The sequence below is a fragment of the Danio rerio genome, chromosome 7 (assembly GCF_049306965.1).
Source record: "Danio rerio strain Tuebingen ecotype United States chromosome 7, GRCz12tu, whole genome shotgun sequence".
NCBI classification, from domain to species: Eukaryota; Metazoa; Chordata; class Actinopteri; order Cypriniformes; family Danionidae; genus Danio; species Danio rerio.
The window spans coordinates 53,371,575-53,393,791 of NC_133182.1; the positions used below are offsets into that span (position 1 = coordinate 53,371,575).

At 39.2% G+C, this 22,217-nt stretch overlaps 1 protein-coding gene across 11 annotated transcripts in view; it reads right to left on the minus strand.

Moving 5' to 3' along the window:
* nhsl2 (NHS-like 2) overlaps nt 1-22,217 on the minus strand; it is a 155,426-nt gene that overhangs the window by 55,427 nt on the left and 77,782 nt on the right. For 2 of the 11 annotated variants that reach the window (XM_073907325.1, XM_009303451.5), the window contains exon 1: nt 1,129-1,238. The exons of 7 other annotated variants lie outside the window; for them this stretch is intronic. In XM_073907325.1, the coding sequence (XP_073763426.1) occupies nt 1,129-1,174 (46 nt within the window). In that variant the 5' untranslated portion in view covers nt 1,175-1,238. Of the gene's footprint in view, nt 1-1,128; nt 1,239-19,100; nt 19,613-22,217 lie in introns of those variants that run through there. 2 more of the 11 variants (XM_073907324.1, XM_001334017.9) reach the window with 2 other exon arrangements.

Below are 22,217 nucleotides of genomic sequence, written 5' to 3' on the forward strand. Positions count from 1 at the left end.
TTAATTTTCTCTCCCATTTATTTTACATGCATAATAAGCCAGTGAGCTCTGGAAGCCTACCGTATGAGTGTGTGTGTGTGTTATGTGTGAGCTGGTCAAAAAATACATATGTGTTCAGAAGGTTTGCATTCAAACTGGAACAGTCTGTGAGGTTTAATGTGTGTGTGTGTGTGTGTGTGTGTGCGTGTTTATGCACATGTGTACTGGTTTTGGTTGTTTACGAGAACACAAATCAGTATAATGACATTGGTATAACCTGCAGTGGGCAAAGAAAGTGGTTTATGAGGACATGTCATGTGTAATCTTAATTCAAACTGTTTAAGAAATACTTCATAGAGTCTTTTGACATTCAAGACTTGCCACAGGTTTCCTGTGAGAGATGGGTTTAGGGGAAGGGGTAGGGTGAAGTGATTTGATGCATGTTTTTAACCGTATAATATGTATATTTTGCCAACAAAAAGTCCTCATAAACCACAAAAATGTGTGTGTGCGTGTGTAAATTACAATAAATGTGTCATTGTTATTCCATATTTGTGGGACTAAGCTGGAATTCAGTGCTGAAATATGAACCCAAGCGAGAGTGAAAACGGCAAATGGGCAGCTTGTCTTGAGCTTCAGCATGTTTTATGTGTGTGTGAGACTGTTATGAGTTCCTGTGACCCAGGATCACTTTCACAGAGGTGTGTTATGATTCCATGACCAAGCTAAACACACACTGCTTGCTGCACACACACACATACAATAGCACACAAAGCCCTGCAGCACTTAATACATTATATACCATTAACTTACTCAACTAAAACATATTGCGAAGTCGTCAGCAGTGCACACTAACAGCATACATCTCCTTATTAAATATGACAGAATACAACCTTTACAACACAAGCGCTGACAGCGTAAGCTCACAAATCCCGCTTCAGGAGAGAAGATGATCTCCCATCTCAAAGAAAGCCTCTGACAGACGTCCTCCTGCATTACTGTCTGACCTCAGTGTCGCTCTACACAGCGTCTGTATACTTCCAGCAGTCACGGCGGGTCTCTGAGTTTTTAATATTTAAGAAATTACCCTATTAAGCAGTCAGTCATTGCTCTACGCAGAACACACAGAACAAAAATAGTATCCCCTACCTGTTTTTCCTCTCAAAACATCTAGCCTCTCCATAATAACATCCATAGATGGAAGGAGAGTTAGAGAAGGAATTGTCTCAAACCACACAGATCTCTAGTTACCAAAATGTGAGGTGGGAGTGAGAAACTGTGCAACAGAGCGAAGGAAGGAGAGAGAGAGAGAGACAGAGAAAGAGAGAGAGAGACAGAGAAAGAGAGAGAGAGAGAGAGAGAGAGAGAGAGAGAGAGAGAAGCAGGATACATGAGCACTCAGTGTTTTAAGGTTGTCCCCCTCCCCAGGCTATTGTCAACACGGTGCTGCTTTTTCCTTCCCATGTCCACAAGTACCTTCCTGTCCGGCTGAAGGTGACAGCCAAATAGCCAATGAGATGTCTGGAAACACTCGCTGGCACTCACAGCAGCCATAAAGCCCAAGTCCAACAGGAGACAAGCGATCTGAACATTAACTAAGCATTCAAGCGAAACCTACCAGGGTGCAAAATTAACACTCAGCAAGCGATAGGAGTAAACATTACATATGGATTGTACTCAATAAAGAAATATAACATGTCTCATAATATACATAACAAATAGTACATCTGCTGTGGCATGGCTATCTTCTTAAGTGTAACCAACATCTTAATCACTTGAAAAAGTGCTTCTTTTTCAAACAACTTTTTCATGGGTAACACTTTATTTTGATGGTCCATTTGAGTATTAGTAGACTGTCTGCTTAATATCTATTGATATTGCTCCTTAAACAGACATTTTAACTGACTATAGGAAACTTTGTAAGTACATCTCAACTTACACTAACCCTATAACCCTAACCCCAACCTAACAGTCTACTTATAATCTAATGAGATTTAGTTGGCATGTAACTTAAATTCAACAAACGGACCATCAAAATAAAGTGTGACCTAAATAAGATGTCAGTTACACTTCACTAAAACTGAAACCTTTATAACCCTGACATGATGTCATGAATATGAATATGAGATTTTATCCATGCTTATGGCAACGGTCATTAAGTGTCATTCGCTCAATTATTTAATTTTGAATGCAAAGGTGACATTGTTTGAGATGTCTTTGTTATGCAACCAAGGCTCATTCTGAAAACGTACCTCTATATACATTTCAGGAAATCGCCAAATATGGCCCAAGGTTTTTTTTGTTTTGGGTTTTTTTTTTGTAGTTTTTGTTTTCACAAAATCACCAGAGGCCACTGTGTACGCCTTTTCACATCTCAAAACTGTCTCACGAGTGCCGTTCTTACTTGCTCGTCTCGCGTAAATCCACCAGAGGCTGCTCTTGACTGACTGAGCGATCAACAGTCAAACCCGCCTCCTTCCCTAAACCCAACCAATAGTGTTTTCAAATGCATGATTACCCCGCCCACCCGCTTCCCTAAATCCAACTGACAGTTTTAAAAAGCAATCCAGAAAAAGAAAAGCCCTTGTCTGATTTTTACCACGTTTTCAGATTTTTACCACATTCTCACCTTGTTATTTACTTGTTTATTTTATTTTTTGGCTTCTGTTTTTGTCTTACCCACTTTCTGGAACTGTTCTTCTCTAGACTCGAACCCTGTCATTGTGGTCAACTCCACTCTGTTTCTCAAGACCGCTGACGTAAATGGTAAGCTACTGGGCAAACTGGTAACAGCAGGAAAATCGTCCATAAGGAGGTAAGCAGTCAGTTGGTAAGCACAAAAAGAAACGGTGTCATACTGCCCCATAGTGTTCATTTTAAAGACAAAATGCAGCCATAAGGAGCTCTGGCTACACAAATCGCAATCTCCAGAAATGTACCTGTATATTGGGCTACGTTTTCAGAATCAGCCAATGTTGTTATGATGACAGCTCAACAAAAACAAACACAGGGTGGGCCATTTATATGGATACACCTTAATAAACTTATTGGGAATTTCACAAGAAAAACAATGTTGTGCTTGGTTTTAAACAACTTTATTCTTTCATCAGTTATTTACAAGCTCCCTCACAAATACTAATGTGCCACAAACAGGACGTTAATATCATCAACCATTCCCATTTTATTAAGGTGCATCCATATAAATGACCCACTCTATACATCATAACCTGTCTTTGTATTTGTCCTGACAACTTGACATTATCAAGATAACATAACTTGTCATAAACATGATTGCCATGAGGTCATTATAACTGGTTATGAATTTCAATCATAATTTTATTCCTCAGTGGAGGTTACAGATATGAATGTATTGGGACCAGAGGAAGGGTCAGCAAAGGACCTCGAGCCGGGAATCAAACTTGGGTTGCTGTGAGCACCATGGTGCTATGTGTCGGCACACTTAACCACTAGGATATTATGACTTTTATAACAGCATCAAAAATATGTTTCCTGACCTCAACATTTGTGGTACAAATTCTATATTTGCTAATTATGAATTTGTCATTACATTAAATGAAATTACATTAAATGCCATTAAGTGAAGTTTATTCATAAACTAATTTCGAGAGGATCACGTGCTTATGATTTATCACGTCCAGTCTCGCATTTGCTAATCACTAATCTTCCAATCATATGAGCCCTAAGGCACCATAAATAGTCTAAGTTTCCAGTTCACTTTATCTTCGTTTGGAAGAAGCAGCTTCACCGTAGCTAGCTCCGTTGAAGAACCAACTCTAAACCAGCATGGACAACTAAAGCAGCAACAAGCTACAATCTTCAGGATCTTCATTTGGAAGAACGCTCTGCTCTGCTCATCAACTACAAAAGCTACAAGTGCTACAAGCTACAAAAGCTTCAAGCTACAATCTACAATATACAATCTAAAAGCTTTAATCTACAAGCTACAATATACAAGCTACAGCAACAACAACAACAACTACTATTGCTACCATTTCAAACAACTACAACTCCAACAATTTCATCAACAGCTTAAACAACAACACCAAAACCTTCCACTTCAAAGAGCCTCCACAACGCATCTGCTGTGTCTTCAACCTTATTTCCCAGCAAGATATAAGCCAAACTCCAAAGCTATTGCAATAAAACGGAACCCTCACCTTCTCCTAGCAGTACACATGCTATCCATCGTTTAACAGATTGTTTGCTGGAATGTGTTCAGCAGAGCAGCAGCTCCAACCACAAACAATGTTGAATTTGATCAACAAAATGGCCGCCAGGCTTTTTGCACCTTTTGCATGGCCTGACTGAAACTCCTTAAGCCAATAGCTGTAAAGATAAGCGTCTCCATCCAATGAGCTAAAAGACTGGAGATGGTCCCGCCCTCTCTCTTGACTCTGTTGCAAAGACCTTATGAATGAATAGGCCAGACACGCTTGTAAATTTAGTTAAAAAAAAAAAAAAAAAAAAAAAAAAAAAAAAAAAAAAAAAAAAAAAAAAAAAAAAAAAAAAAAAAAAAAAAAAAAAAAAAAAAAAAAAAATATTCCATTTGACATTTAACTTCTGAAAAGATTATTACCCAACCAGTAAATATATTAACAAGCTATTGAAAAACATTATGCCATCAAGCACAGAAGTCCAATTGTAATACGCCAGCGACTCATGTGTTGATTTACAAGCGTCATATAAGATTATATAGCAAGTCAGTCGGATGTGAAAACGGCAAAGAAACAAACTTCCCACTTGACTGTTATAAATACAAATTTAAACTTCACTATCACTTCACATGCTCAGTCTTCAAGGGGTACCAGTTTTCCAGGACAACCAGACTAGCCATATCCCATGTCCTCAGCTCTCCATTCATCTGTCATCCCGTTAGGAGACGAACACCCACCCCTACCATCCTTGCACATCGTATCAATGAAGTCATCGGACCATGCATTATCAAAAGCGCTTCCATTTACAGCCGCCCATGCCCTTATTAAGATGCCTCGCATGGATATAAACTAAAACAATTTTCATGTCTGCCATACTTGTATTATTTTGCAAAGATTTAATTTCTGATTCTCTTTGTTTTTTCTATTTTAGAGATCATGACTGCTGGCTCCAGAAGCTGACCCTCATCCAACCTATTACACTCCACATCCTCTTCACAAAGGATACATTCCATTTTTCACTTTATCCAATCTGTCCTAACCTGCAGTCTGCAACCTCCGAACCTGAAACCGTCGATTATCTTATTAAAAAGAAATCGACAACAACTTCATGATTGGAACTCCAAGGCTCCTCCTTTTAATATCTCGCGCATTAGCCCCATTGGTGTCGCTACTCAAAAATGTTCTGGCAAAAACGCCTTGTAGTCGACCTTTCGTCCCAACACAATTGCTCCTTTCCTAGCATTAACAGCACTATTCCATTGGACGAATATTTACTTAACTACTACGACATTGATCAAGAGATCTCTCTCATAAAGATAGCCAGTCGTAACACCTGGCTAGCCAAAGAAGACATTTCCCCTACCTTTAAAATCATGCCAATCCACCCAGACTTCTGGCACCTTTTGGCATTTATTGGCGAAATCAATTCTATTTTTCGGATGCAAAAGCAGCCCAAAAAATATTTGACATAATGTCAGAAGCTTTATGCTGGATTCTGTCTAATATTTACGAAATACCATACCTCATTCACCTTCTAGACGATTTTCTTATTTCCCCCCCGTCATCTCCTCCAGCCAAACACCTAGCGATCACCCAGCAGGTTTTCGCTGATCTCGGAAGGACCCAGTACTTCAATCGAATTTCTGGGTATTAATCTAGACTCGCATAAATTCCAAGCATCCCTTCCTAAAGAGAAAATCAATCGAATAATTTCTCTATCCCAAATTTTCCTTGAAAAACAGATGTGCACACAACGAGAACTCCTACCAATTCTCGGCCATCTAAATTTCGCTATGCGCATTATTCCTTTCATTTCCCACCTCCATCAATTATCCACCACAGTTCATGGTTTAGAAGAAACAATTTTTCTCTCCAAACCCAGTCGCGATGAACTTTGCTTATGGATCTCTTTCCTTAAGCAATGGAACGGCTGTTCCTTTTTCTACAGCGACTTGATTGCATCCCCTATTGACATCAACACATACACAGACGCTGCCCCTCCAATAGGTTACAGTGGCTAATATAAAGGACACTGGTTTGTCTCAACATGGCCAACCCAATTGTAATTCCATTCCAAAGACCAATGTTTTTCAGCCCTCTTCAAATTCTACCTATCATCGCAGCAGCCATCCTGTGGGGGGACGAATGGTCTACATCTAGCATTCTCTTTCACTGCGATAACGAAGCTACAGTGCATTGCATTAACAAAGGACGCTCCCACTCCCAATCGCTTATGCCATTTTTAAGACACCTTATCTGGATATCTGCTAAAAAACAATTTATCATGATTGCTGAACATGTACCTGGTTGCAAAAACCAAATCGCTGACTCTCTCTCTCTCTCATTTCTCTTTGCAGATATTCTGGCAACTAGCCCCGGAAGCAGACCCTCACCCAACGCCGGTCCCTCCTTATTCAGTAACGATATTTCCATAAACCACCCACTTCATAATCTTCATCAAACTTCTCTATCTCTTATCCTACAAGCAATAGCTCCCAGAACCCTCAATGCCTACCTCACAGCATGGAATTCGTTCAAACAATTCCATACCATGCTAGACAACCCATTACACTCAAAATCCTTACCTCATGCATCTACACCCTCTGTAAAGGTTACATTTCCTCCCATACAGCCCGCACCTTAGATGCTATGTTCAATCTAGCATTTTTGGGGGGTTTCTTAAATGTTCTGAATTAACAGTTACATCCAAATTTAACCCTCTACTCCACCCCACCATCTCAGATCTAGCTTTGCAAGACAGGGAAACTATCTCTTTCCTTATCAAACAAAGCAAAACAGATTAATTCCAGAGAGGACACTCTATCCTCATTTTCAATATTCCTTCACCTACACGCCCATTCCAAACCCTCTTAGCCTAGAAAATCTCAAGAGGCTAACCCACTGGCCCCGCTTTTTACTGATGACGCTAACCGTCCAGTATCTCGATTCTGGTTTCAAAAACACCTTAAAGAAATCTTTCGCCTATCAGGTTTTTTCCCAGAGCCCTTTTCCAGCCACTCATTCAGAATTGGCGCAGCCACTACAACGGGCTCTCACACCATCAGATCCAGACCCTTGGTCGCTGGTCTTCTGAAGTTTTCAAATCTTATATACGTCTCAGTAAATACCACCTCAAGAAAGCCCAACAGGCTTTAACCAACCCCCAAGCACCTCCTCACACGGCTCCAACTCAAAAAGGCGTCTAACAGAGCCTCGACTCTCGCAAGAGTCATCCAAACCAAACCCCGCAGAAGCCCAATTGTCCACCCATGGCACCCTTACATGTTTGCCAAGGACTCCCTCAAGGGCCATTGCAGTTAGCATCTTCTGCAATCACCAATAGCTATTTACAGATGCAGACGTTTGTATCCACATGTTCTTTGCGCATTTACTGCGTTTGTACATATGTATTATATTTGTGCTTGTTCCCTTCTTCCAACTTTTCCAAATCTTTTATCCTTATAACCCTACTTTTCAGCCTCTCGTTCCTTTCTTCTCTACACTCCACTCCCAACTAATCTATTTTACACTCTACCTCTAATGATCTTGTTTCTACTGTCTAGACTCTTCAGACACCCGAAGGGGCCCCCTTGAGCTCCAACTCTCGCAGGATTCGGCCATAGCGGCCACAGTCCTTTCTTCTTCACGATGTTACCTATTCTTTTTCCGCCTAGACTCTTTCTCCAAGCTCCAAACCCCGCAGGGGTCCGCTCAAGCTAAAACTTCTTCACTCTACTTCAACTACCTCTCTTCTCCTTATGACTCACCCTCTAGCTCTGACCCCCACAGGGGTCGCTCCGAGCCCCAATCTCTCGCAAGAGTTATCCAAATCCTCTTTCCCACTCACTGATATCTATCTCCTCCTATCCGCAATCTACCCTCAAGCTCTGACCTCCACAAAGGTCGCTCAGAGCTCCAACTCTCACAAGAGTTACTCTCTTCCACTCACTGCTACCTATCTCCCCCTATCTACACTCTACCCCCAAGCTCTGACCTCCACAGAGGTCGCTTCAAGCTCCAACTCTCACAAGAGTTACTCTCTTCCACTCATTGCTCCTCCCAGCTACACTCTACCCTCAAGCTCAAACCTCCGCAGAGGTCACTCCTATCTACACCCTACCCTCAAGCTCAAACCTCCGCAGAGGTCACTCCTATCTACACCCTACCTTCAAGCTCAAACCTCCGCAGAGGTCGCTCCTAGCTACACTCTACCCTCAAGCTCAAACCTCCGCAGAGGTCACTCCTATCTACACTCTACCCTCAAGCTCAAACCTCCGCAGAGGTCACTCCTATCTACACCCTACCCTCAAGCTCAAACCTCCGCAGAGGTCACTCCTATCTACACCCTACCTTCAAGCTCAAACCTCCGCAGAGGTCGCTCCTATCTACACCCTACCCTCAAGCTCAAACCTCCGCAGAGGTCACTCCTATCTACACCCTACCTTCAAGCTCAAACCTCCGCAGAGGTCGCTCCTATCTACTCTCTACCCTCAAGCTCTAACCTCCGCAGAGGTCACTCCTATCTACACCCTATCCTCAAGCTCAAACCTCCGCAGAGGTCACTCCTATCTACACCCTACTTTCAAGCTCAAACCTCCGCAGAGGTCGCTCCTATCTACTCCCTACCCTCAAGCTCTAACCTCCGCAGAGGTCACTCCTATCTACACCCTATCCTCAAGCTCAAACCTCCGCAGAGGTCACTCCTATCTACACCCTACCTTCAAGCTCAAACCTCCGCAGAGGTCGCTCCTATCTACACCCTACCTTCAAGCTCAAACCTCCGCAGAGGTCGCTCCTATCTACACCCTACCTTCAAGCTCAAACCTCCGCAGAGGTCGCTCCTATCTACTCCCTACCCTCAAGCTCTAACCTCCGCAGAGGTCACTCCTATCTACACCCTACCCTCAAGCTCTAACCTCCGCAGAGGCTGCTCTAAACTCAAACTCTCACAAAGCTCCATCTTTCGTAAGAGCTACTCTCCTCCACTCTCTGCTCCATACCTTCACTCTACTCTGGCCCCCGCAGGGGTCACTTAGAGCTCCAACTCCCACAAGATTCACTCAAAGTTCTCTTTCACTGCTTCAAACCACCTATTCTCCCCTTCTTAACCCCGAAAACCATGACCCCCGCAGGGGTTCCTTCAAACTCTAACTCCAGCAAGAGTTATTAGAATCCTCTTTTCACCCTTATTAATCCTATCTAATTAATGCCCATGCATTTAACCTCTTTTCTTCTATTATATCCAGCAGCCGGATATAGCTCTAAATTTCCTGCCTTTTGGGGGGTTTTTTCTTCGAATACGCGGCTGCTGTCCCGAGCGATTAATTCTGCATTTTGGGGAGTTCTGAGATCCACCGAGCTCAGGCTCCCTTCTTGCTCTGCCAACGGGAGGAAGCCCCGGGCTCGAGGAGCCCTTGAGCTCGGGGCTCTCTCCCGGGACAGCATGCCAAATAAGCTTTGTAAATCATCAGCTAAGTGTGAACTCTTGAAGTGAAGTTTATTCATAAACTAATTTCGAGAGGATCACGTGCTTATGATTTATCACGTCCAGTCTCGCATTTGCTAATCACTAATCTTCCAATCATATGAGCCCTAAGGCACCATAAATAGTCTAAGTTTCCAGTTCACTTTATCTTCGTTTGGAAGAAACCCCCCTCCTCCCCTATTCTCCTCCTTTACCTGTAATTGGGCGGCACGGCGGTCCAGTGGTTAGCACTGTGAACCACACAGCAAGAATACTGCCGGTCCTAGTTCGATAGGACCGGTGAGTGTTTCTGTGGGGAGTTTGTATGTCCTTCCCGTGTCCGCGTGGGTTTTCCCCGGGCTCTCCGGTTTCCTCCCACCATCCAAAGACATTCAACATACTTAACAATCAAGCTGGTCTAATTCCTTACGTTCCCTTAGCTACAGCGGCAGGGGAGTTCTGAGATCCACCGAGCTCAGGCTCCCTTCTTGCTCTGCCAACGGGAGGAAGCCCCGGGCTCGAGGAGCCCTTGAGCTCGGGGCTCTCTCCCGGGACAGCATGCCAAATAAGCTTTGTAAATCATCAGCTAAGTGTGAACTCTTGAAATATTATTATTGCTGTTAAAAATCAGAGTATTATAGTTTTACTGGAAAATATTAATGACAAATTCATTTTGGTCCACATGATCAGAAAAACTCTTCATGAAACAATAATAATGGCCTCAAGACAATCATGTTTATGACAAGTTATGTTGGTATATCTTGATAAAGCCAAGACAAAGACATCTCGGACATTGCCATTTAAAAAGAGCAACCTGAGTGAATGACACTTAACAACATTTGTCATGAGCACGCATGAAATTTCATTTATAACAATAATGTGTCATATCATCAACCCAGACTCATTCTGATTGCGTACTCCTACTGTTTATATATATATATTTATATATATATATATATATATATATATATATATATATATATATATATATATATATATATATATATATATATATATATATATATATATATATATATTTCTGGAGAGAACAAAATACATCCCAGGAGCTATGTTATTAGCAGTTTTAGTTTTTTTGCAGTCAGCTGGTAAGCGAGAAAAGGAACGGCATCATACTGCCCCCCCATAGCGTTCGTTTCAAAGACATAATGCACCCACTCATACTTCAGGCGACATATTTCGCGATCTCAAGAATTATATATAGGGCTACATTTTCAGAATGAGCCTATGTTACATATCATGATTCTAAATGAGATTTTAACTTTAATGAGCATGCCTTGTCATTGCTGCCCATTATGCTTGGGTCTTAACTATCAAAAACCCCTATTGTTGACCACATTGTCACCATTAGATGAGAATTTAAACTGAAGTAAGCTGTAGGATGAACTAAGCTGAATGGCAAGTTCTTCAAAGTTGTCCTAAGATAAGAACATTCAATACACATTAAGGACAATACTGATTAACGAGTTTGATCCACTTCAAATGTTGACAACTGTAGCCTTTTGTAGAGCTGCCTATAGCTGAGTTGCAATTTCAAACAGACTTCCCATTTTCTACATTAACATGCAACCAAATAATCTATTAGTAAATGGAGTGACTGCTCAAACAGACTATAAAGCCTTGTACATTTTTAAAGAATGAAAATAATAAGGAGGGCTGGTTAGTATGAACTTAACATTCATGCAATGTCAGAAACCACTGTTATTAAATTGAAATGATCCCACAATGAATTTCTATTTGAGTTAAATAATGACTATAGAGAATCAGAACTGCCTCTATAGCTGCATTTCCATTAAAGTGACTTGACAATTTATTATGTATTAAAGGTGCTGTATGTGAGTTTCTTCTTCTAAAGCATAAAAATACCATAATATGTTTGCAGATATTTAAGAAACATGCCAAGTGAACATCCTTGTTTATCTGAAAAACAATAATGAAGTCAAATATTCTGCTATTAAGAATATCACCTTACGTGCCAGAAAATCTGTCTTTGTTTTGGTCTTTTAACCAGCCCAATGCCATTTTAACCAATATTTCAGCACCCTGGGCTGCCTTGGTGGAAAACCACGTATTTCATACATTCATTCAGAAAGGCGCTGAAAGCATGAATCTAAAGGCAAAATGCAACCTCCGGTGGACAACAGACTCTGAAATGAGACACAGATTCAGAGTTCCCCATGAGTTGGTTTTTATTCATTCATTAATTTTCTTGTCGGCTTAGTCCCTTTATTAAGGGGTTCCGGGGTCGCCACAGCGGAATGAAGCGCCAACTTATCCAGCAAGTTTTTACACAGTGGATGACCTTCCAGCTGCAACCCATCTCTGGGAAACATCCACACACACATACACTCATACTCTATGGACAATTTAGCCTACCCAATTCACCTGTACAGCATGTCTTTGGACTGTGGGGGAAACCGGAGCACCTGGAGGAAACCCACGCGAAGGCAGGGAGAACATGCAAAATACACACAGAAACACCAACTGAGCCGAGGTTCAAACCAGCGACCCAGCGACCTTCTTGCTGTGAGGCGACAGCATTACCTACTGCGCCACTGCCTCACCAAGTTGGTTATTAATTAGCAAATAATATAAATATTACGAATGTAAACATTAGGTGAGCAGGCTGCATTGTAACCCCATGTACTAACAACATGCTACATGATGAGGTTTGCAGTCATAAGAAATTTGCCTGTTTGCATCAGACAAAATATGACAGAAATTTAATCATTAATCATTCAGAAGCACAGAATAGTGCATTTACTGCACTCCAGCAAAATGGAAAGGTTTATAATCTAGTTAATACATATTAAACCTCTTTAACGTTATTAAATGTAATTGCTGAATCACTGATATGTGTTGGCCTGCACTGAGTCACAGCTCTAAAGTTTCATTTCAAGCAGTTTATTTTATTTTTAAGATCTGAGGTGAACTATCTGCTGCTGCTTTCAGTACTGTGGCAATAAATGTCATCTGAAATGGCAATTAAACTCACATTATTAGCATTTAACACTGAATAAAGCACATGAGGTGTACCTGAGGTGAACATTTTTTTCTGCTGTTCAGCAAGAAATAGAAACCATTTCTAAAATAAACTTCAGGTGTTGCTTAGTACAAAAACACCTTTCAATTTGGAAAATATTCACTCTATCGGGTGCCGTGCCTTTAATTTAGACATTGTTTTCATCAGCCTTTAGTCTCGATAGTCAGGCTCGCTCCTGGTGGTCTTCAATTTGGCAACCTGCGCTTGTGATCCAGGAATGTAATATCTAGTTTAACCACTGGGTGTTAAAATTACATACTGCGCCTTTAAAATTATCAAAGTGAAAGTAACGACAGTAAAGGAATAATATTTAATATGATAAAGTGAATTAGAGGGTGATATATGTTGCACCTAGTTCCAGTCATCACATGAACACAACTGCATAAACAACACAAGTGCACATAAGAAACTACACACTAAACACTGAAAGATCCTTTATACAGTATGTCTGCTGTTTGGCCAACAGCTGTGTTTATGTGTCCAAGCTGCTCGTGGCATGCAAGGTCACACTGGATCTCACACAAAACCAAAAACACACATTTTCACAGCAGATTTATCTCTGTTTCCATGCAAAACCTTCACAACCGATAAACCAGAGACAAACTAAAGCTTGTGGAAGTACAAAACTGACAAGCATTTTCACACACTTCTGTGAAGAACGCCAGGCGTGTTGTTCTGATCGTCAGCTCATGTGAGTGGTATTTTTTTTCACACACAAGTAGAAGATCATTTGATATGCAATTCAATAGGGTATAGTGAACTCAGACGTTCTGAGGTTGACACAGGGACACTGACGCAGAGTGAGAACACACGCAATTACAAGCGGCATCGAACAGGCTCTCAATTGACTGGCAATACCACCTGTCCGTTGCCATGACAACAACTGCCCAGTTTCACACAGCACACACATCTCTCTCTCTCTCTCTCTTTCTCTCTCTTTCTCTGTGTTCAGTCAGGGTACGGCCCTTCGCTAAGAGCATGACGTCAGAGTGGCTGAGAAAAGTATGAATGAAAACAATGTGTGTATAGAAAGCAATGTGTGTACACAGCACTGTGCACTTCATGCATTACACAAACCAACACATACATCAGCTATTGTTTGCGTTGAAATTTTTGAGAGCTAATTCTGCCATCGAAAACACCATCTAATATAGATGACTGTGAATTCAGAGCTTGTGGCTATGTGTTAGAAAAAGAAACCAGAATTCATTCGTTTATTTTCCTTCAGCTTAGTCCCTTCATCAGGAGTTGCCACAGCAGAATGAACCGTCAACTTATTCAGCATATGTTTTACACGCGGATGCCCTTCCATCTCCATCCCAGTATTGGGAAAATAAACAGAATTATAACAGAAAATGAGGATAGCTTTATTGTACGGATTCTGAACTGTACTAATTGTGCACTCTCAGAAGTAATTGGGGCAGTATCTTTCATTGGGGTGGTACCTTTTCAAAATGTACATTTTTGTTCTTAAAAGATCCTTAACATGTAAATATTAATATCTAAAAAGTACAAATGTGTATCTCAGAGTTCCTTAAAGGTACACAACTGAATCTTAAAATTACAAAAGTGTAACCTAAATGTACTAATGTCCCCCAGTATGGTACAAAAGTGTACCCTAAAGGTACTAATATCCACCTGTGTGGTACAAAAGAGTAACCTAAAGGTAGTAATATCCACCTATATGGTACAAAAGTGTACCCTAAAGGTAACAATACCCACCTGTATGGTACAAAAGTGTACCCCAAAGGTACTAATATCCACTTATATGGTACAAAGTGTACCCTAAAAGTATTAATATTCACCTGTATGGTACAAAAGTGAAACTTAAAGGCACTAATATGCACCTCTATGGTACAAAAGTGTAATTTTTAATATCTTTAACATTTAATATGTGATTTTGCACCTTATTTCTAAGAGTGTAGTTAGAATTCTCTGGTACGCTAAACAATATGCTTTGTAGCAATTCAGACTCAGAAATATACTTAGGAATTAAAAAAGGATCAAAATATAGGTAATGCAAGGGAAAAAATGAGCACTGGCTTAGTAGACATTGGAGAAGTCATGTCAGTAATCAGAGTCTAAATTAAAACTGTTTTATTTGACTCACTGATTTATAATCTTACAGTACTCTTAAGTTAAAAATTTGAATATCACAGTAGTTGGTGTGAAAACATCCATTCTAAAGTTCACTGCCAAACCAACATATTCTCATGGCATTTCATTTTAAACGGCATTCAGTAAAAAGCAGTTCCCATCTTAAATAAACATGCCAACATTGACTTCTGGAGCTTTCAGTGCTCAACATATATAGGTAAACTCCTCACAAAATTAATTTTTAAAATTCTGATTTTTAATAGGAAGCTATACAATATTATATTTGTGCATATACAATAGATTAGTCAGTACTGAAGCCAAAACTGGAGCTTATCTAACAAAATAATTTATGATAACAGTCCAAAAACTAGTACAGCCAAATTTATATGTTCTAGAAAAATATTAAATACAAATTTAAAAAATGAGGTAAAATCAAGAGTAGCAAGAAAAATGTGATCCAGCCTATGCAGATCACTGGAGAACTACAAATCTGCCAGCAAAAAAAAATACATATTCAGTCATGCTCCAGTCACACAGCTGGCCTAGATCCCCATATATGCAAAGAGAGACACAGCTGAAACTGTTCAGGACTAATTACACAGACTATGTACACCTCTCAAAGACTCACATGTGCTCACTCTTGATATCTGTTAAGGGACATTATGACTCGTTTCCTTTGTCTTGCTTTTCTGTGTTTTGATCTTTGCCCTGTTTTGTTTGTTTACGTTGTATGCTGCATACCTGTTATTTTGATTACGACTCTGGATTGCCCTTATACATCTGCTTGCTCCTGTGATGATCATTGCTAGCGTGACTATCTCTGTCACCTGGATTTGGATCCAAATCCCTGTCAGCATCACTACCAGGTTACAATTTGTTTAGTGACTAAAATATCTTTTTAATAAATATACTGTATCTGTTTAATAAATCAATTTTGCTTAAATGCACCAAAATACATTGCCTAGTCACTGAGAAATAGATAAAATATTAATTTTCAAAATGGCGTGTACTATGCTGAGCACTGTGCATACACAAAATGATTTTTTTTTTATTATGAATTGCTGAATCAAAACAAATCATCATCAATCCCATTACGAAACCCATCAAAGTAGGATTTCAGAGTCAAAAATGAGATCAAGACCAAGCCTTTGTTTGCAATCGCCCCATTGAACACTATTTAAGGGGCCAGCAATTTGTAACTAAACCAGAGTTAAATTACTTTCAAATGACATTCAATCTCGTAATGCATTACAATAACAAGCACAGAACCCGTGAACAATTTACCGCAATAGATTACCCATAATGCCTTGTGGTGCACTATAGCTGAATCACCCATCCATGCATTTCCCCAACTGATGGTCCAGTGTGGATACAGAGTAAAATCATACAGATATACATTCCTTAAACAAATTTAAAGCTAGGGCTACAGTTCCTCAGTGGTTAGCACTGTCACCTCACAGTCACTGGTTCGAGTCCCGACTGGGTCAGTTAGCATTTCTGTGTGGAGTTTGCATGTTCTCCCCGTGTTGGCGTGGGTTTCCTCCGGGTGCTCTAGTTTCCCCCACAATCCAAAGACAGGTGGAATAGATGAATTGAATAAACTAAATTGGCTGTAGTAAATGAGTGTGTATGGATGTTTCCCAGTACTGGGTTGCAGCTGGAAGGGCATCTGCTGTGTAAAACATAAGCTGGATAAGTTGGCGGTTCATTCCACTGTGGCGACCCCTGATAAATAAAGGGACTAAGCCGAAAGAAACTAAATGAATGAATGAAATTTAATGCTGCATGATGCCAGAAAAATATACAAAATGTGATATTGGTGTTCTGTAATCCCACTGCGATAACAATATTTCTTGTGATATGACATTTCCATAGAAAAATCATATTTGTATTATATATATATATATATATATATATATATATATATATATATATATATATATATATATTTGTATTATATATATATATATATATATATATATATATATATATTTGTATTATATATATATATATATATATATATATATATATATATATTTGTATTATATATATATATATATATATATATATATATATATATTTAAATATATATATATATATATATATATATATATATATATATTTAAATATATATATATATATATATATATATATATATATATATATATATATATATATTTAAATATATATATATATATATATATATATATATATATATATATATATATATATATATATATATATATATATATTTAAATATATATATATATATATATATATATATATATATATATATATATATATATATATATATATATATATATATATATATATATATATATAATATAATGTACTTATCATGCTAAAATAAACAGAAAATGTAAATTTTTCTGATTTAATCATGTCAAGGTGCAAACATTTGGACTTCAAAACATTATGAATGACTGAAAACCTTGGCTGATATTCTGATTCGTATTATTTTTTATATTTTTTAATGATATAAAACAGCACCAAATGGGAAGGAAGATATACAAATAGTAAGACCTGATTGACCAGATTGCTAGTAATCTGATCGGTCCAATTTGGATAAACAACCTATCCATAAAACACACATATGCTTTCCACATAAAATACATTGGTAACACTTAAGTTATAGTCACAATTCATGCTATTAACCACTGGTTTATTACCAGCTTAATACTAAGATATTAACTATTTATTAGTAGTTATGAAGTAGGATCTTATTCATACTTATTCCCAAAGCCTAAACCCAACTTCTACCTTACAAACTATTAATAAACAGCTAATTAGTAGTTTATTAAGCCAGTAGTGTTATTTAATGGTTTATTAATGCAGTGAGTTGTGACCCAAAGTGTTACCAATACATTTCATTTATCACACCTCTCTGGGATATGGATATTGCATACTCTATCGCAATAATGATCATTTCAGTTTGATATTGTGCGGGCTGAATTCACTCATCAATTTTCCTTCGGCTTGGTCACTTTATTCATCCATGGTCACCACAGTGGAATGAACCGCCAACTTATTGAGCATATGTTTTACACAGTGGATGCCCTTCTAGCTGCAACCCATGACTGGGAAACATCCATACACACTCATTCACACTTATACACTACGGACAATTTCGTTTATTCAATTCAGCTATAGCACATGCCTTTGGATTGTATGGGAAACCGGAGCACCCAGAGGAAACCCATGCAAATAGTTCCAAAAAATTCCATACAGAAATGCCAGATGGCACTCGAACCAGCGAATTTTTTGCTGTGAGACGACAGTGCTAACCACTAAGCCACCATGTTGCCCCTGTGCAGCCCAAATTAAATCTTGTGATTAAGTTTATAGGTGCTAACTCACTAGACACAGCCTAAAATCTCATTCATTTCCAAAATTTACGATTCCAAAGACGATTAATAAACAGCAAGATCAGACTATGCAAAAGCCACAGCCCTTCCAGCGCTGTCTGAATGCACTCACTCGTTTTGATTCACTCAAGTGGATTAAATTAGTGTGCACTAATGCAGGGAACCGTCAATGAGGGTATACATCTATAGAATTAGGCAGCAGACTTGAATGCATCCAGTGACTGACAAACCAGACAATCAACATTAAAAGACAAACAAATGCAAGCTTGATTGTGCTCCATAAAAACCAAAAGCCACCTTTCTAAGCTCAGCTGGTGTTTGTTCATTTTTTAAAGACTATAAGTATATGCTTTTTGTGTCTGCAAAGCACTGAAAAGCATCAGCATTCTGATAGTGTTAAAGAAGACGTATGTTTGCTTGTATCCATTCAGTGTGCATGCATGTGTCCTTTCTAATTCGCTGATAAGAGACAGAGTGACAGCTCCACACACTCCTCCCTCTCTCCATCCTGATCGTCTCCTCCAGCTGCCATCACTCCACGTCTGTCTTAAACCTCTTTCCTCCCAATCCATTCCCTGACACCCTTTTCCTCTCTCATCTTTTATTTTGTTCCTCATTCTCTCTGATCCTCTGACTCCGGCTGTGCCCTGCGCCTGTGTGGGAACACAGCTCTAAAGGCTTGTCACTTTCTTTTTTGGGGTAAAGGAGAAGAAGGCGCAAGAGGTTTCAAAGAGCGATAACGAGAGTGTGAACAGTGATTTGAACCCAATGTCAAAAAGCAGCAGTGCTGATTCGCCACTTGAATCCAGTCACTGACATTGATATCTTCTCACACGTGCATGCACACACACACACACAATGTAAAATATGGTATGCAAACAAATCCATGCACACGTCTACAGTAGTAGTGACACAGGTACATATGAGCGCGCTTTTACCTGTTGCCCCCTTGGTTTTATGCCTCCCTTTAGCCCGGCGTTGGGAATTGCCCATAGCTCCGTGTTTCCTGTCCCAAAACATCACCTCATCCCAAGGTTGAAGCCACTCAGATTGACAATGACTGAGAGTGTGTTGGTGCGTCTATGAGCATGTGTGTGTGAGTGTGTGTGCCCGCCTGACACGGAGCAGTCGGCGAGACTGAGTCTGTTTGTTTGTGTGAACGTGTGTGAGTGAGTGAGTGTGTGTGAGAGAGAAAGAGAGCGAGAGCATGCGCCCAATCCGCTTTGATTCCAGCCAGTCAGAGTCGGTCTGTGTTCATTTCATTGAGAGCCAAGAATGGATGAATGTATGGATGTTGGGAATGCTGGAATGAGGAGAGGGAGAGAGAGAGGGGGGCTGGAGATGGAGGAGGGAGGTGGATGCTTTATCACCGCTGAGTGGTTCTGAGGAGAGGTGGAGCTGCTGCGGTTGGAGGGGGGAAATGAGAGAGAGGGGCGACAGAGGAGAGACCCTGTGTGCATGAAGAACATTTTTACATGCTGCAATCTGGCTATTGTATGTTCCACGTTCGAAAAAATACCAGATATTTTACCATGCTTTTTAATAGAACCAAAACTGAGTTCATACAGTGCTCGGCATATATAAGTACACCCCTCACAAATTCATATTTTTAATAGGAAGCTACAATATTATATTTGTGCATATACATTAGATTAGTCAGTACTGAAGCCAAATCTGGAGCTTATCTAACAAAATAACTGTTCAAAAACTAGAACAGCCAAATGTATTTGTCATAGAAAAATATTAAATACAAATTTAGAAAAGAGGAAAAATCAAGAGAAGCAAAACTATAGAATTTTTTTTGTTGAAATTTTGTAGGTTGTAAATTATTTTGCAATATTTAATTGTATTATCTTTTAATTTCTAAACATGTTTGGTGACTAAAATATTAGTTTAATAAATATATCTGTTTAATGAATCTGTTTTGTTTAAATGCACCAAAATAGATTGCCTATACACTGAGAAATGGAGAAAAAATTTCATTTTCAAAATGGCGTGTACTCATTTATACTGAGCACTGTAATGTGAAAAAGAGGGCAATTCACTCAAGAATGAAAATGCTGCTACCACTTAAAAACATAATGACTGTCTACTGTATAGAACATATACAGGAAAATATTAATTTTTTTTTTGTCTGTAATACAGCATGGAAAAGGTGCCAACTGTCTTTACTCTCTTAAACTGTTTATGCTTAGTAAACAGACTTGTGCATGCTCATTTAAAGGGTCACAAAACACCAAAACACATTTTTAAGATGTAGACAGTCATGAACATTTAAAGTCAGAATTATTAGCCCTCCTTTGAATATTTTTTTTTCTTTTTTAAAAATTTCCCAATTGATGTTTAACAGAGCAAGGGAATTTTCACAGTATGTCTGATAATATTTTGTCTTCTGGAGAAAGTCTTATTTGTTTTATTTCGGCTAAAATAAAAGCAGTTTTAAATTTTTTAATAAACATTTTATGGACAAAATTATTAGTGCCTTTAAGCTATATTTTTTTCAGATAGTCTACAGAACAAACCATCATTAAACAATAACTTGCCTAATTACTCTAACCTGCCTAGTTTACCTAATTAACCTAGTAACGCATTTAAATGTCACTTTGGGCTGTATAGAAGTGTCTTGAAAATATATAGTAAAATATTATTTACTGTCATCATTCATTCGTTCATTTTCTTTTTGGCTCAGTCACTATATTAATCCAGGGTCACCACAGCGGAATGAACCACCAACTTATCAAGCATGTTTTCACACAGCGGATGCCCTTCCAGCCACAATCCATCTCTGGGAAACATCCACACACACTCATACACTACAGACAATTTAGCCTACCCAATTCACCTGTACCACATGTCATTGGACTGTGGTGGAAATCAGAGCACCCGGAGGAAACCCACGCGAACACAGGGAGAACATGCAAACTCCACACAGAAACGCCAACTGACCCAGCCGAGGCTCAAACCAGCAACCTTCTTACTGTGAGCCGACAGCACTACCTTCTGCGCCACTGCATCACCTTATGCTGTCATCATGGCAAAGATAAAATAAATCAGTTATTAGAAATGAGTTATTAAAACTATAATGTTTAGAAACAGAAATTGGGAAAAATAATAAACAGAGGGGCTAATTATTAAGGGGGGCTAATAATTCTGACTTCAACTGTATAGGTCCCACACAGCTAAAAACACTATTAGGACACATATTTTCAGCCAACATATGAAAATTGGTTGTTTTTGCATTGTTTTGAGCAAATTCATTCTTCCAGTTTGAAAAGAAATTTTGAAGCTACGTCACGCAATGAGATCATTGTGTAAGTTCCAGTGTGGAAATTGGCTGTCTCTACCGGCTGGTACAAAGTGACATCATTGACTTTTCAGCATATATCATGAAAAATAATTGGTTCGAACCAATCAGCGCGCTCTATTGTGAATAAGATGCAACTTTATTAATATGCATAATATAGCTTCGAAAGTGTTCAGAGACGCAACAATATGTGTTTCTTTCACTTTTTTTTAGCTTAGTCCCTTTATTAATCTGGGGTCGCCACAGAGGAATGAACCGCCAACTTATCCAGCATATGTTTTACACAGCAGATGCCCTTCCAGCTGCAACCTATCACTGGGAAACATCTATACACACTCCTACACACACATACACTATGGACAATTTAGCCTACACAATTCATCTATAGCGCATCTGTTTGGACTGTGGGGGAAACCGGAGCACCCAGAGGAAACTCACATGATCACAGGGAGAACATGCAAACACACAGAAATGCCAACATTGCCCGTGCGGTCACTTATCCATCAATGTGAAAAAGTGATGTAAAATTATAATTTTTGTAATTAAAAGAAATATTTGCCTACTGACCACTGGGAACACTCTAGATCATTGATATATGTATATATGTGTATATATCTATGGCTCCGGATGGCCAGTCCTTCACTGCACCTTCATGGTCTCACAATCATTTCTAAGGAGTGATACCCTGTACTAAAATGGAAGCTCTATTTTTTAAAGATTCAGAGAGGGTAGGGAAATGCCTCGAGCCAGA